Genomic DNA, 13,066 nt, shown 5'->3' with positions numbered 1-13,066 from the left:
TAGAGTATTTGAACATGGCAAATTAAACTCTACTTGAAGTCTTGCTAAAATCTGGAGGTTCAAATCCTAACTTTTTTATTCAGTGGAAATTCAGAGAAAGCAAGAAAACAAAATCAACCGTAAGAGTAATTCATAAGGTATTAGGAAAGAAAGTTAAGCAACAAACCTAGGCCCCAAATGAATGCTTATTGCAAGTAAAACGGCAGCATACTGGTGACGTGTATGCTTAAACTGAGGTCTCGCAGGCAGCTGAGAATCCTTTACTGGAAAGCCTTAGAATATTTTCATTACTAGATATTGATCACCATTATTGTACATGTGTTGGCACAGACTAATAAAGATTGTGCTCTTGCCGCAAAGAGTAAGCTTGAAATAGAGGCAAAAGAGGAATGAATGAATAATGGGGGAGAAAAAAGGGTAAGATTACAAGCCCGAAAGCATAATTTGTACACAGCTTATGTAAATGGTATACACGTGTTGGAATATGTGTAATTTGCTTGCTTAATTATTCTATTTCAGATTATGCAACTCCTTTGTTTTGGCAGATGTAGTATATCTGCACTGAACTGTGCCGTGAATAAATGGGCTCCCTTTTGGGGTAGGAAGGGAATATGTGGGGATGAAGGGAGCAAATCCTGAAGGCAGGAGAGGGAGAAATAAATGAATGTGGTATTCTGACATACAGAGTTGAGGGTAGGATAACATGGTTTCAAAAGGCTGCAAAATGATGAGTGTACAGAGTCAAGAGGATGCATTATGGAGAATTATAAAACTGTGGATGTAACTGCTGGGGTGTGGAAGGTGAGAGTAAAGCTACTGAAAGTGTACAGGCAGAGGGCCTGCCAGTGTGGGAGAGGGTGGCCTTTCTGCAGCTCAGCCTTGGAGGAGTATGAAGGAGCATGTGCTGCTCTTCTGAGCATTCTGCAAGCTCCACTCTGGCTACAGGAAGGAGTGCTCTGTGCTGCTGCTCCAGTACGGGAGTTTTCATTGGGTGTAGTTCTGCAGAAATAGCCATTTCTTGAACATAAATCAGAATTTCTCAGAAGGTTGGCCTCCACTGAAGTAGTAAGTTACGTGTAGCAAATGACTAGTCCCCAGATACAGAGTTACTGATGTTATTACAGCATGCTTAGTAAGTTTTATATCTGTCGTGAAGGTTTGTCATCTTTTCCATCTTAAATGCCTGGTTTAGAAAGCTTAAGCTTTTTTTACCAATGAGTTATCACTGCTGGAGGAAAGTTGCTGTCTGTCTCTGAGTCAGTTTACTGAAAAGTGTCTTCAGTTTCTTCTCTGGTTTTAAGGTTATTCTTTTGTGTTTATTTTTTTTCACCATACTAAAGCAGCGGATAGGTCTTTTTCTTAGGAAAGTCATGGAGCCTATCAGAGGTGTTGAGGGAGACAAGTTAGGAGGATATGTTATGGTAATTCTCAGGGTTCTGGTTGTCATCCTGCACAGCTATGTACTCCGGTCATCCCCAAGACATGTTCTTGATTTTGAATAGCAAGGCTGTTCTCTGGTATTTTTATGCAAGACGTGCAAAGTGCTCTGCCCTTTGCATGGCTTGGCTCTGTCACTTCACCTCAGCAGTAAACCATTTCATCATTGATGAGGTATGGTGTGATTGCTGGAACCTGCTCGTGTACTCGTGGGACTTCTTCTGTTGTCCCAGTGCCAGCCTAGCTTGCACATGGGTTGGAAGAGGAACAGGGAAGAACAAGCAATATGGTAGACTCATGCATTGTAAGGAAGCTGAGGGCAAACAGCCATTCATCAGTTAAAACATATTTTTTCTAGTTTTTCAGCAGGAGGGCTTTCACTACCTTTGTTTTACGGATATTTGTGGAGTTCTATTATTCCGAGGGGAGGGGAAAGATCCCAATCAGGTTGTGGGGGCTTTTTGTGTGTTTTTATTGGGTTGGACAGAAATGTTTTGCTGTAATAATTTAATAATGATTTCTTTTTAGTGCTCACTGCAAATCATACAGACACTAAAGCTGATACCACTAGTGACATAGGGCACAGTATCTTCTATAAAATACCACCTCACAGAAGAACTCAAAGGTTTGCATTAGTAGCCATTCATTTTCCAGATACAATGCAAACTTATGACCTTTCTGGTGTAAACCATAAACTATTTGGAACCCGGTGGCCTGAGAAAGGAGCAGACACTCCTGCAGTCTTTGTGTAGTGCAGCCCCGGTTAATCACTCCCGCAAGCTTGGGCAGAAGCGTCCTGCTTCACAGGAGGGGGTTGTAAGGAGGGTGTGCTGCAGGGGGATTTTGGGGCCTGGTGACTCACTCCTTGTTTCTGAAAGGGTTGGAAGTGGGTAACTTTCCCAACAGGCCAAAGTCCATCTTTCCTTGTGAGGGATGGGAGGCTATTTATTGTGATGGAAGAGGACTGTGGGGGACGTGAGGGACATGAGAAAGGAAGAATATTATTGTAGATGTTTTCTGATACATACGTGTTTCCTTGTTTATTAAAACAGAAGGAGCAGGTAATTCTTGGTGCCGCTGGTCAGGACAGGCCTTGTAGCAGGGTGTGTGCCATCCCCATGGCAGCAGAGGTGACAGGCAGCTGTGCTGGGTTTCCAGCGGGTGCAGGGGAGCAGAGCTACAAAACCAAACTGGGCTTCACGGGAAGAAGAAAGATGGTGTTTCAGGATGCTGTTCATTCTGTGTGCAAAGAAGGTCACTTTCCTGTCTCACAGAGGTGAAACCTGCAGAGACGGGATGGATGTGCATGTGTTCCCAGAATTATCATGGGCTCTGCCATGGTAATACTGCTGGGCTTTTGCCTGGATTAAGCCAAGAATTGTTTGGATACCAAAGGGAGAAGCTGGTGCAGCAGAGGCTGCCTGGTCTTCTGAAACCACTTCAGAGGAGTTGCTCTGCAGTCAGCAGAGAAGGGGAGAGCTTTGAAAACTCCCTGTCACTGAAGGTCCCAAAGTAAAAATTGCATTGACCTTTTCTGGGAAAATTAATACAGCTCTGTAGTGTTTCTTTTTAAACAAAAACAGGTGTTAGCAAATCAACATAGATGAAAGCATGTGAACAAACCAAAAGTGAATGTTAAAACTAAGACTTACGATCCTATCATCATCAAAAACAGGCATTAGTGGGAAATGTGAGACACGACCTGTGTGTTGGAAGTTCTACTCCAGGAGCCCATATAGTCCTAATAACGGTGTAGTTTCACAAACTCTTGAAAAGAAAATTTCACCAACAAATGACTAAGAAGAAAGAAAGATCAAAGTGAGAAGAATATTCAGATTTACAGAAGATGAAAATGTATTGCTATATTATAAAAAAAGCCCAAGACTCGTATCTACTCTTATCTGCAGAGCAGCCCTGCAGAAAGGGATCTGGGGGTGCTGGCCAGCAGCAGGCTCAGTAGCAGTCAGCAGAGTGCCCTGGAGCCAAGAGGGCAAACCCCGTCCGGGGGTGCATCAAACACAGCCTAACCAGCTGGTCAAAAGAGGGGATTATCCCACTGCATTCAGCGCTGGGGCAGCCTCACCTCAAATACTGCGTGCAGTTCTGGGCCCCGCAGTTTAAGGATGTGAAGGTCCTTGAATGCATCCGGAGGAGGGCTACAAAGCTGGTGAAAGGGCTGGAAGGAATGTCCTGTGAGGAGCAGCTGAGGTATCTGGGTTTGTCTCATTTAGAGAAAAGAGGCTGAGAGGCGACCTCATTGCTCTCTACAGCTTCCTGAGAAGGGGGAGTGCTGATCTCTTCTCCCTGGGATCCAGTGATAGGACACATGGGAATGGTTCAAAGCTGCACCAGGGGAGGTTCCAACTGGATATTAGGAAGCATTTCGTTACAGAGAGGGTGGTCAAACACTGGAACAGGCTTCCTAGAGAGGTGGTTGATGCCCCAGGCCTGTCAGTGTTTAAGAGGCATTTGGACAATGCCCTTAATAACATGCTCTAACTTTTGGCCAGCCCTGGATTGGTCAGGCAGTTGGACTAGATGATCATTGTAGATCCCTTCCAACTGAAATAGTCTATTCTGCTTAAAAAATTACATAATTCCAGTTAGCCTTCACATTATGTTTGTAAATTGACTGGAAGTTAATAAAGCCTTTGTGAATACTGTTCTATATCTAGAATAAAGTTTGTGAATACTGTTCTATATCTGCAGTGACTAAATCAAATTAACCTTTGGTCCTTTTTTGGGAGATGAGATAGGAGCAAGTGATCTTCCTTTCTTTTTGGTGACTGAAGACCCATGCTGTCCAGAAACTGTTTCACAATCTACTGAAACCAATTTTTTTTCCATGGACTTTGTCCCAGTACCAGTACCTCATGCCATCACACATGTAGTAGGTGGGAGTTTTGTGTTGTCAGCTGTGAGCTTTGAGCTAGGTTTGAGTATCCTCTAGAATTACAAAGGGAAAATTAAAGCCTCGATATCACATTCCTGTAAAAATTATTTCAACTGGTCTACAGCTATAGTCTATCAAGGCAAGAGGCAATTGGAGTATGAAGAAAAGTATCGTTGCTTGGACTTGGAGGTTAATTTATGTTAGCTGATATTTAAAATGAAAACTGAGAAAGACAGATGTGGAGAAGGTGAAGTTAAAGGATTCTTTGCTTGCAGTTCCTTGGAAAATACGAGATTCTCAAAAAGTTAAAAAGAGCTGTGGTCTGTGGCATATTTGAGTAACGCTTCAAATAGTCAAGAGGTGACACATTTCAGTAGTTAAGGCAATCACTCACTGAAATTGGTAGTGGTTTTGGTCTTGTTTTACTGAATTATAACATATGAACTACAATAGATGTTCCTATATTTATTATTTAACAACCAAATAAAGGAAAAAGACTATTTGCTTACAACTCTTAGCATTGTTTTATAGATTAGAAGTACAAATGTTTTCTTGTGAATTATTTTATGCAGTTCAATATATTATGAATTATTTTATTTTTTCTCTAAGAAACTAGAAGAGGCAAACTATCAACAGATATTTAGGTTTCTTTCCAAGTGCTATATGCATAGAATAAAAAATGCAGAAGGTTCATTCAGCTTGCACTGTGAATGCATAAAGGGTCCTGGGGCATTGATGGTGTAAGCAACTGATATAACACAGGGAGTTTATTTTAAAGCTCGTAGTAGTTATGCTGTATTAGTGATAGCCTGAGGACATAGTAACGTCTGTAGGAGGAGGGAATTTTTTTTTTTAGGCTGACTGGCATAGTGGGAAGAGCTTTGGGCCCTGTAGGCCATTTGCTGTTTCTGAAATAGAAGCAACAGACTGAAAAGAAGCTGGAGAGCACTTGCTCTGAGCTTGTTGGTTGTGTGAGTGTCAGTCAGACCACCAAAGGGAAGTTAGCCGGTACCTGCGAGGCAGAGAGGTGGTAAGGTGCAGTTTTCTTGGGGAGAGACAGACAGGTGACTTGTAGCCTGTGCTGCTTGGAAAGATTTGTTCGAAGGGAGGGAGATTATAGTGTAAAACTGATATCTTACTGAGACTGATTTTTGATAACTGGTAGAATTGCAGATTTTAGTTCCTAAGCTCCCCCTAGATTCTGCCCCTTGAGGACCTTCAGTTTGCTTGATGGCCAAGACTGCAAGGTCAGAGATCAGGGATAGAGAGCAGTGATTTTGTGAGAAATGCTTCTCAGCTTGTTTTGAAGGTGAAATTGAAACTGAGCTGAAATCTCCCAAGTTCTTGCCTAGCGCTTTATTTATATGACTATTCTTCCTCCCAGATGAAGATTAGGAACAGTTCAAATGTCAGTCCTAGCCAACTATAAGAAACTAATAATGCGCAGCTCAAGAAAGCAGAGCATTTTGCTCAGTTAGGGTAAAGAAAGCTTGACATTTTGGTAAGGAAGCTCAGCCATCCCTAAATAAAGAACATGATTCCTCTTTGTAATACCAGATGCCCTAATAAAAATAGAAAAGCTTCATCAACTGTCTTTTGAACTCTATAAGCTCCTCTAAAGGGTGTCCTGCTAAAATTTCTAATAATCCAAACCAGTGCTCCCTGAGAGACTCATTGAGTTCATATTGGGGTAGAATGGGTAAGTACTTTTAAAGTAAATTTTCCCAGTGTAGTTTATATAAAATTAGAATAAATGGTTAACAGTGCATAATCTTTTCAGTTTTGAAGTTGTAAGAAACAGTTCAGAACTGCATGGAAGAAATAATTTAATCAGTTATGATCAAATCACCTGCATGCATGTTGTGTCTCATGCCTATCATTTCTTGCACTTTTTTTGTGACCCTCATTTAGGATATAAGGAAGAAGATTTTAGCTGGCCCTCATACCTAAAGGCATGCAAGGCTCAAGCTGCTCCTAAATCGCTTTTTGAAAACCAGAATGCAGTAAGTACAGCACATTTCAGTGATTGCAGACTTGAGACCTGAAATTTAAGATAAAAATGTTTACAACAGATTCAATAACAATCTCCACTTCAGTTCACCTCTGCAGTTCTAATCCATTAATTTTTTACTAATCTGTTTAAACATCTGACCTGGCACATTCAGAAAAGGTGTATTAAATGAAATTTAAGACTTGTTATTAGTACTGTGTCTCACACCATAATGTTGTGGAACAAGCACAGTCTTTCAGAGGGAGTATCGAAGACAGAGGTGAAACCAACACATTTAATTTTAGCAGCATGTTTAGGGCTTTTTTATTTCATAAACCACTAGTCTCTGTTTGAGCCTTTCTTATGTCAGCTAATTAGGCTGCTGCCACTCTGTTGGGGCAGCTAATTGGGAAACTTAGAAATGACATGAATATATTGATTGCAGACACTGGGGAGATTTCTGGATTTATAGTATTTATCTTCAATTAAGTGTCTATCTCTATGTAGACAGTGATTCCGTCCGGATTTCGAGTGGGGATGAAGCTGGAAGCTGTAGACAAGAAGAACCCGACTTTCATTTGTGTTGCTACGGTAACAGACATGGTGGACAATCGTTTTCTGGTTCATTTTGACAACTGGGATGAGAGTTACGACTACTGGTATGATGTTTTTGTTTTATATCCTCGTGAGATGTATCAGAAATGTGTTAGCTTTAAGCATTATTTTCTGTGATACTTTCCAGACAGTTGATACAGTTACCATACCAAATTTTGCTGGATTTGTAATCATGGCCACCAAAGTATGTCTCAGTGGCAGACTGGAGGAATCAGATTTCCCATGTCAGGTTGCACATAAAAAATTTCAAGATTGTGCTAAATGAGTGTTCAGGTGTGCTGCTACATCTGGAGTTGTGGATTAATTTCTCATTTCAATTACATAGTGTCTCTGAGGTTGATATCTTTAGTGAAGAATACACACCATGATAATGTGACTGATTGAACCTGGAATTAGGTTTACATATAGTTGTAAATTGGAAGAAAGGCTGCATTTTTTCATAAGGTTCTTGATCCACTTACGCTATTCAGACTGAACCTTAGCCATCTTCTGTAAAGGCATCAGGATAGTGGCAAAACCTGGTTTTAGTCTTTTGTGTTCTACATTCCTCTGAAAATTGGGATCCTGCTATCCATACCTGTGTCAGAGATGACCTTTCTGCATGTTGCATGGTGGAGGGGCTTTGGGTATCTCTATAGAAAAGTCAGCGGATGGAGCAGGACATGCTACAAGCATAAAGGTACTGAAGGAAATTCAGGCTTTGGTTGTCACAGTGCAAGTGTGTGTATTTGCACTTGGGTCTTGTTTTGGCAGATCATTTAGAGCAATGCGGTATACCTTACGTTCTTTGCAGTGTAAGTTACTGCAGAACAGGTGGAGCATTGTAAGCTACGTCTTGGGTTCAGCGGTGGCAACTTAATTGTATAGCTGAGCCTGTAAAAATAAATGAAGAAAGTTTTCTTCGTCTGTATTTGATGACTGCTTAGGCACTACGTCAATAAGAATGATGTGAGACTATTACGTAACTTCAAAACTTCCGGAGTCCATCTCTTGAAGTAATAATTGTATGGGCAACATGACAAATAAGCTGTAGGAGACCTAAATTATTGAAGCAGCAGTGAACAGGCATTTCAGTGAAGTCAGGTACTGAATATCAAGATAATGGACCATATGAGTCAAAGACCAGGAAGGTTAGTGATTATTTTCATGAAGAAGTAACACAGAACATACATTTCCTCTACAAAGCAGTAGGAAACTGGGGACCGGGAAAAGGTATTCTGAATTTCCTGATATTTGAATGCTCTTTAATAACAGTTATGCCATTAATTAATAATGAAAACAGCAGTTAGGCAAGGCTTTTAGGCCGAACAATGCAATATAACCTGTAGTTTGTTCAGAGGTAGCACAGGTATCTCTTCAAAACATTGCACTGTGTATGGCAGACATACACTGAATTTCAGGCTTATTAATATTCCCATGTCAACAGGAATTTTGTCCACCAATCTTCTCAGAAGAGGGAAAAGCAGTTTTTAAGTACATAACCAGGCTTTACATTTCTACAGTCACAGTATTCTGAAGTGGGTTTTCTGAATTTCATATGTAGAATACATGAAATAATACCTTCTTCAAGGATGAAAGAAAATTGAAGTGGAAAATGTTTAGGTTTTAGAAGTCACTGGAGCTGTATTTACACTGAAGCCAAGCTGAAGATTTGTTCTTTTCATGAAATCGTGAAGTACCTTTCTGGAAGAAGCAAGAAGATGCTGCTGGAAATACTGTGCATGGAAATTAAATTCTGAGCGGCGTGGCCTACCTATCTGCATTGCTGTGATTGAGAATGGGAGTGAATAGAGGAGGAAGGCAAGAAAATGGGAGAAAAGAACAGCAAATGAAAATAGCAGTGGAATGTCTGACTAAAAGAGAGCCTCAAAATGCATCCTGAATGCATCCCACTTACATTTTTAATTTTAGATACGAGGTTTGTAGGGGCCTTAAAATATCTTAGGTGCATAAGTTGCACATCTACCAACTGGTGTCTGTAATTAAAAATGAGAAGTTCTGTTGGGATTACCCAGAGCAGAGCCTCACAGTTTCCCTTTACCTGCATATAAGTTTCAGTCTCAGAATTACAATGGAGGAATGATTTATTTAGTGTATATAGTTGATTATTTTCAAACAAGGACCTTTTTTTTTCTTTATACCTTTTGTGATTTAGTCAGTTTGAGTAGATTGAACTTTTTCAATCAGGTTAAAAGTTCTTTCCTCTTCTTGGATAACTAAAAGACAGTTGACTGATTTTACTGGACTTCAGGCAACAGAAATCTGTTACCATCACCTCAACTTTTCTAGGCTTCAGGCTTTCAGCCTGAAGATACTCTTCCTGCCTTTTCCCTGAGTGTTAGAAAATACATTAATGGTTGAAAATAAGTACCCTGGCTAGAATTAGTCATTACTACAGCTCTTTAATGCATGGTGGTGATACTTTCAGTGTATTATAAATCCCATTAAATTGCTTTTTGGCAGTGGCTTTTAGAGGGAAGAAGAGTGAAGAAAATTGACAAATTTAAGACTTTCCTTCAGGAAGGAGAATTTTTACCTATACTGCACAAGCCATCAGGTCCTTTCCATCTGTCCCATCTTTTTTGATGAAACAACTAATACTACTTTGAGGCCAAAGACATTCCCTCTGAGTGGAATTTCCAAATTTTCTTAAGGTTGACTGAATCTGGAAATAGCATTTGGGAATCTTTGGGTATGTCTGAACTATGAATTAACTACAGGTCCATGCTGGCTTTCAGTTCTCCATTCACTTACATCTGTTCTGCTTGCACCTCAGCTTCCAAATTTTTTTGTGACCAAACCCAAACACAGATAGAGCTTGTGCAGGGGATGAGGCTGTGCTTGCTTATTGCTGTTTGCCCACATGCGAGATGGAGGCGATGGCAGTGCTGAACATGCTGTAGCCCAAACTCACTGGGTCAGAGGCTTCTGGGTGCCCTCATCCATGTCTTGGTCTGAACTTCTCCTGCAGAGAAGGTCCTACAGGCAGCTTTTGGGATCAGCTTACCAGGAGTGTGAGAAAATACAGTGTCCCATGCTACACTCAGCTGTCTGCCTTGCATAGAAAAAATGATTCTAAAGTGCCGTATGAAGACAAATCAGCTTTTGATTTTTCTGAACCATTTTCTGATCTGTATGAGTTTTGGAATAGACTGAATTTTGGTGTGAGACTAAATAAGAGGCCAGTTCTGCTCTCCACCAGCATCTGCTACTTTGCTAACATCTAAGTCTTTAAAAGTTGTGCTTTGCTTGTTTCATTTTTGAGATAAATAACTTTGCTTTACTCTCTCTTTGAAAGAAACAAGTCTTTTTGAAGGGGTTATATTATGCCAAAAAGAAGATAAAACAATCTTTAAGAACCATGAGTCACGGTGCATACTTTTAACTATTTAAATGGATAATGGACCAGTATTTGACCCTAAAGCTCTAAAATTTCATGCAAATCACCATGCAGCTGTCTTATCACTTTAAATAGAAAATATGTTAATGTGGCTTGCTATGCCACCTCTGGACACATACCATAACCTCATGGACCATGTTTTGGGAAGTCCTGACCTAAATTAATACCAGCTTTACACTTGCCAATGATGAAGTATTCTCACTTATGCACTAGATGGGGCTGCAGGATGGTTTCTATGTTTTTCTTCCTTTTTTCCCCCCCCCCCTCCTTTTTTTATGCACAGTTAGATGACTGGCACCTCACAATCAAGAAGTCATATAAGTAGCATTCTTGAGGGCATATTATTATCTATGTGTATAACGTGTATGGGTGGTTTTTTTATAGATAACATTTTCATTACAGATTGTATCTACATTTTATAAAGAGAAAATCAAAATACCAAAAGGTTTGTTTTCCCAAAAGGGAAAATCAGAAATTATTTCAAAACAGAAAATGACTATAACACATACAGCTTGTTTTAAAGAAAGTGCTGATGAATAAATAAAAACTCTGTCCAGATCTTCAGGTGGAAACCCGGTGGGAAAATGTTTTTCTAAACAAAGTGAATACTCATTTTTTTTTAACAGCGAGCATTATTATCCATCTCTCTTGATCTGAATTGAATGAGCTGTATATATGAAACAGATTTTTGGGAAAAATTAACAGGACAGCTGAAAGTGACCAAGAGAAAAATACTAAGTCTTCTTCCATATCCGAGTCTCCTGTTAGGACATGCTTTCTTGCCGTGAGTTAAGGATTGTTGAACTGCATACGTGTTCATTTCACACAGAGTGACGCACGCTCCAGAGGCTCACATTGCCAGCTGCCCTTGGCTTTCCTATTGCAGAATTTCCTCCTGGCCTTTTACATCACGTAGCTCTTGCCTGCTTTGATGTAGTTAAGCTGTCTGTAACTTAGCAGAGCTGCTGTTTGGTCTGTCTCTCTGTGTGGTTCTCTTACGGGTTCAGCTGGCGCGCTCTGCTGCTTTTAGCTCTGCTTCAGCTTCCTGGATTAGCTTTAGTGTCCAGTATGGAAAATAGATGTCTTTTTCTGTCTGCATGTTCTCACGTGACAGAAAGAATGGATCACAAGAGGCATGAATTGTGTGGACATTATAATCTTGCTTGATTAGTTGAGCTTACGCGTGTCACCACTGCACTGCTTGGTGGAAGGTGGTGGTGCTCTGCTGCGGTCCAGGGGTAGGTAGGTTTGGAGGTGCAAAATTCTTCAGCTCCTGCTAGTGGTGGTAACCTTTTTTGGCCTAGCAAGCATCCTCACAATTCATGGATCATCGTGTTTTATGAAGAGCATGAGCCGGGTGATCTGCCTTCTGTTTTGGAACAAAGGAGTTAAAAAGCTGTGGGACGCAGCAAATTGGTTGTGAAAAGTCAGAGTAGCCTTTGGCATTCTAGTTGACAAGTCTTGGGCTTAGTCTGATAGACTATTATTGTTCTTCCAAACGATAATATATCCATGAAAAAACACACATTAAAGCATAATAGTTTTACTTTAAATTATGTGTGACTTTTGCTGATCTCTACTTTTTATTGTTAAATGGACTGTTTGAAGCTAAAAGGCTGTGTGAAATCAGTAGGTAAAGATGGACTGTATGACCTGGTTTTGCTGGAACAGGGATGATTTTTTTTTTTCCTGAGGCCACCATGGTTACAGAAGTTTCTTATAGGCTCATCTGTAATGACTGGAGTTTTCTTTTAAACCAAATGAAAATATTGTGGATGTTTTGTAGTGCTATTTTGCAGTGCTGTGGTGTGTAGCACTTGTTCCGTGTTCGCTCCCATTGCTGTAATGTCAGAGCATCTTCCAGGACTGTATCTTTCATTGTGACATACCGTGGTCACTTGCTGCTTCTTGAATCTTCAAGGCAAGAAGTGTGTGTAATGGCATTTACTTTTCAGAATTTTATAAAAATGTATGTTCAAACTGTGCTTGAAAAAGCAAAACAGAACAAGTGCATTTAGAAGGTTTTTACATGTCTACCTCATTATTTTAAGTATAATACTGATAATACTGTAGAGACTCATGAGTATGTACCCAAATTTAACTCAGGAGACTTTTGAAAATAGTTTGTGGACTTTACTCCAAAACATTTCAGGAAGTAAGAGAGTATGTCCTTCCAGTGCAGAAGGATACCTCATCCATGTAAAATTCTTCCATTTAAAACTCCAGCTTGAGAGGGGTAGAAAAGTGCTACCCCCCCGCCCCCCCTTGCTCATTAGCTTCTCCTCACAGTTACTGTAATGAGAAAGGAAGAGGACAGAGGGAGCATGAAGCATTCACCTTTTCTCTGATTTGTTTGGGGCAAAGAATTTATAGAGTTAGATGCTGAGTTTTAACAGTGCAAAATTATCACATAAGTCCTTTTGTTTCCTTTTATTAATGGCAGCTTCAGTGATTTAGAGAGTACCTGGTGTGATATTATAAATACTAAATACATAAAATATAGCTTTATATATTGTAGTAGGACAACAGGTTGGTATTGTTGAAGTCAGTTGAATCCTTGGCTATTGTCAGAGCCATTACAGAGTCTATCAAAGATAGGTTTTATCTGCTAGAAATTGATCTATTTGGCATCATTACAAAGAGATACTAGCAGAGCTGTTTCATACATAAAGCCACAAGGTAGTTGTAGCAAGTTGGCCAATATTTTTCATCATTAGTGTTTGACTCTCTT

The 13,066-nt window shown here is 40.1% G+C and overlaps 1 protein-coding gene across 1 annotated transcript in view; it reads left to right on the top strand.

The window, feature by feature from the left end:
• The window catches only part of L3MBTL3 (l(3)mbt-like 3 (Drosophila)), a 77,152-nt gene that overhangs the window by 29,201 nt on the left and 34,885 nt on the right, over window positions 1–13,066 (top strand). The window contains exons 9-10 of the mRNA XM_010574707.1: window positions 6,242–6,333; window positions 6,828–6,979. Coding sequence (XP_010573009.1) covers window positions 6,242–6,333; window positions 6,828–6,979 — 244 coding nt within the window. The remainder of the gene's footprint in view (window positions 1–6,241; window positions 6,334–6,827; window positions 6,980–13,066) is intronic.

The sequence above is a fragment of the Haliaeetus leucocephalus genome, unplaced genomic scaffold (genome assembly GCF_000737465.1).
Source record: "Haliaeetus leucocephalus isolate CR32 unplaced genomic scaffold, Haliaeetus_leucocephalus-4.0 Scaffold450, whole genome shotgun sequence".
NCBI lineage: Eukaryota > Metazoa > Chordata > Aves > Accipitriformes > Accipitridae > Haliaeetus > Haliaeetus leucocephalus.
Note: the sequence above shows the minus strand (reverse complement) of the source record. Positions and strands in the feature narration are given on the sequence as shown.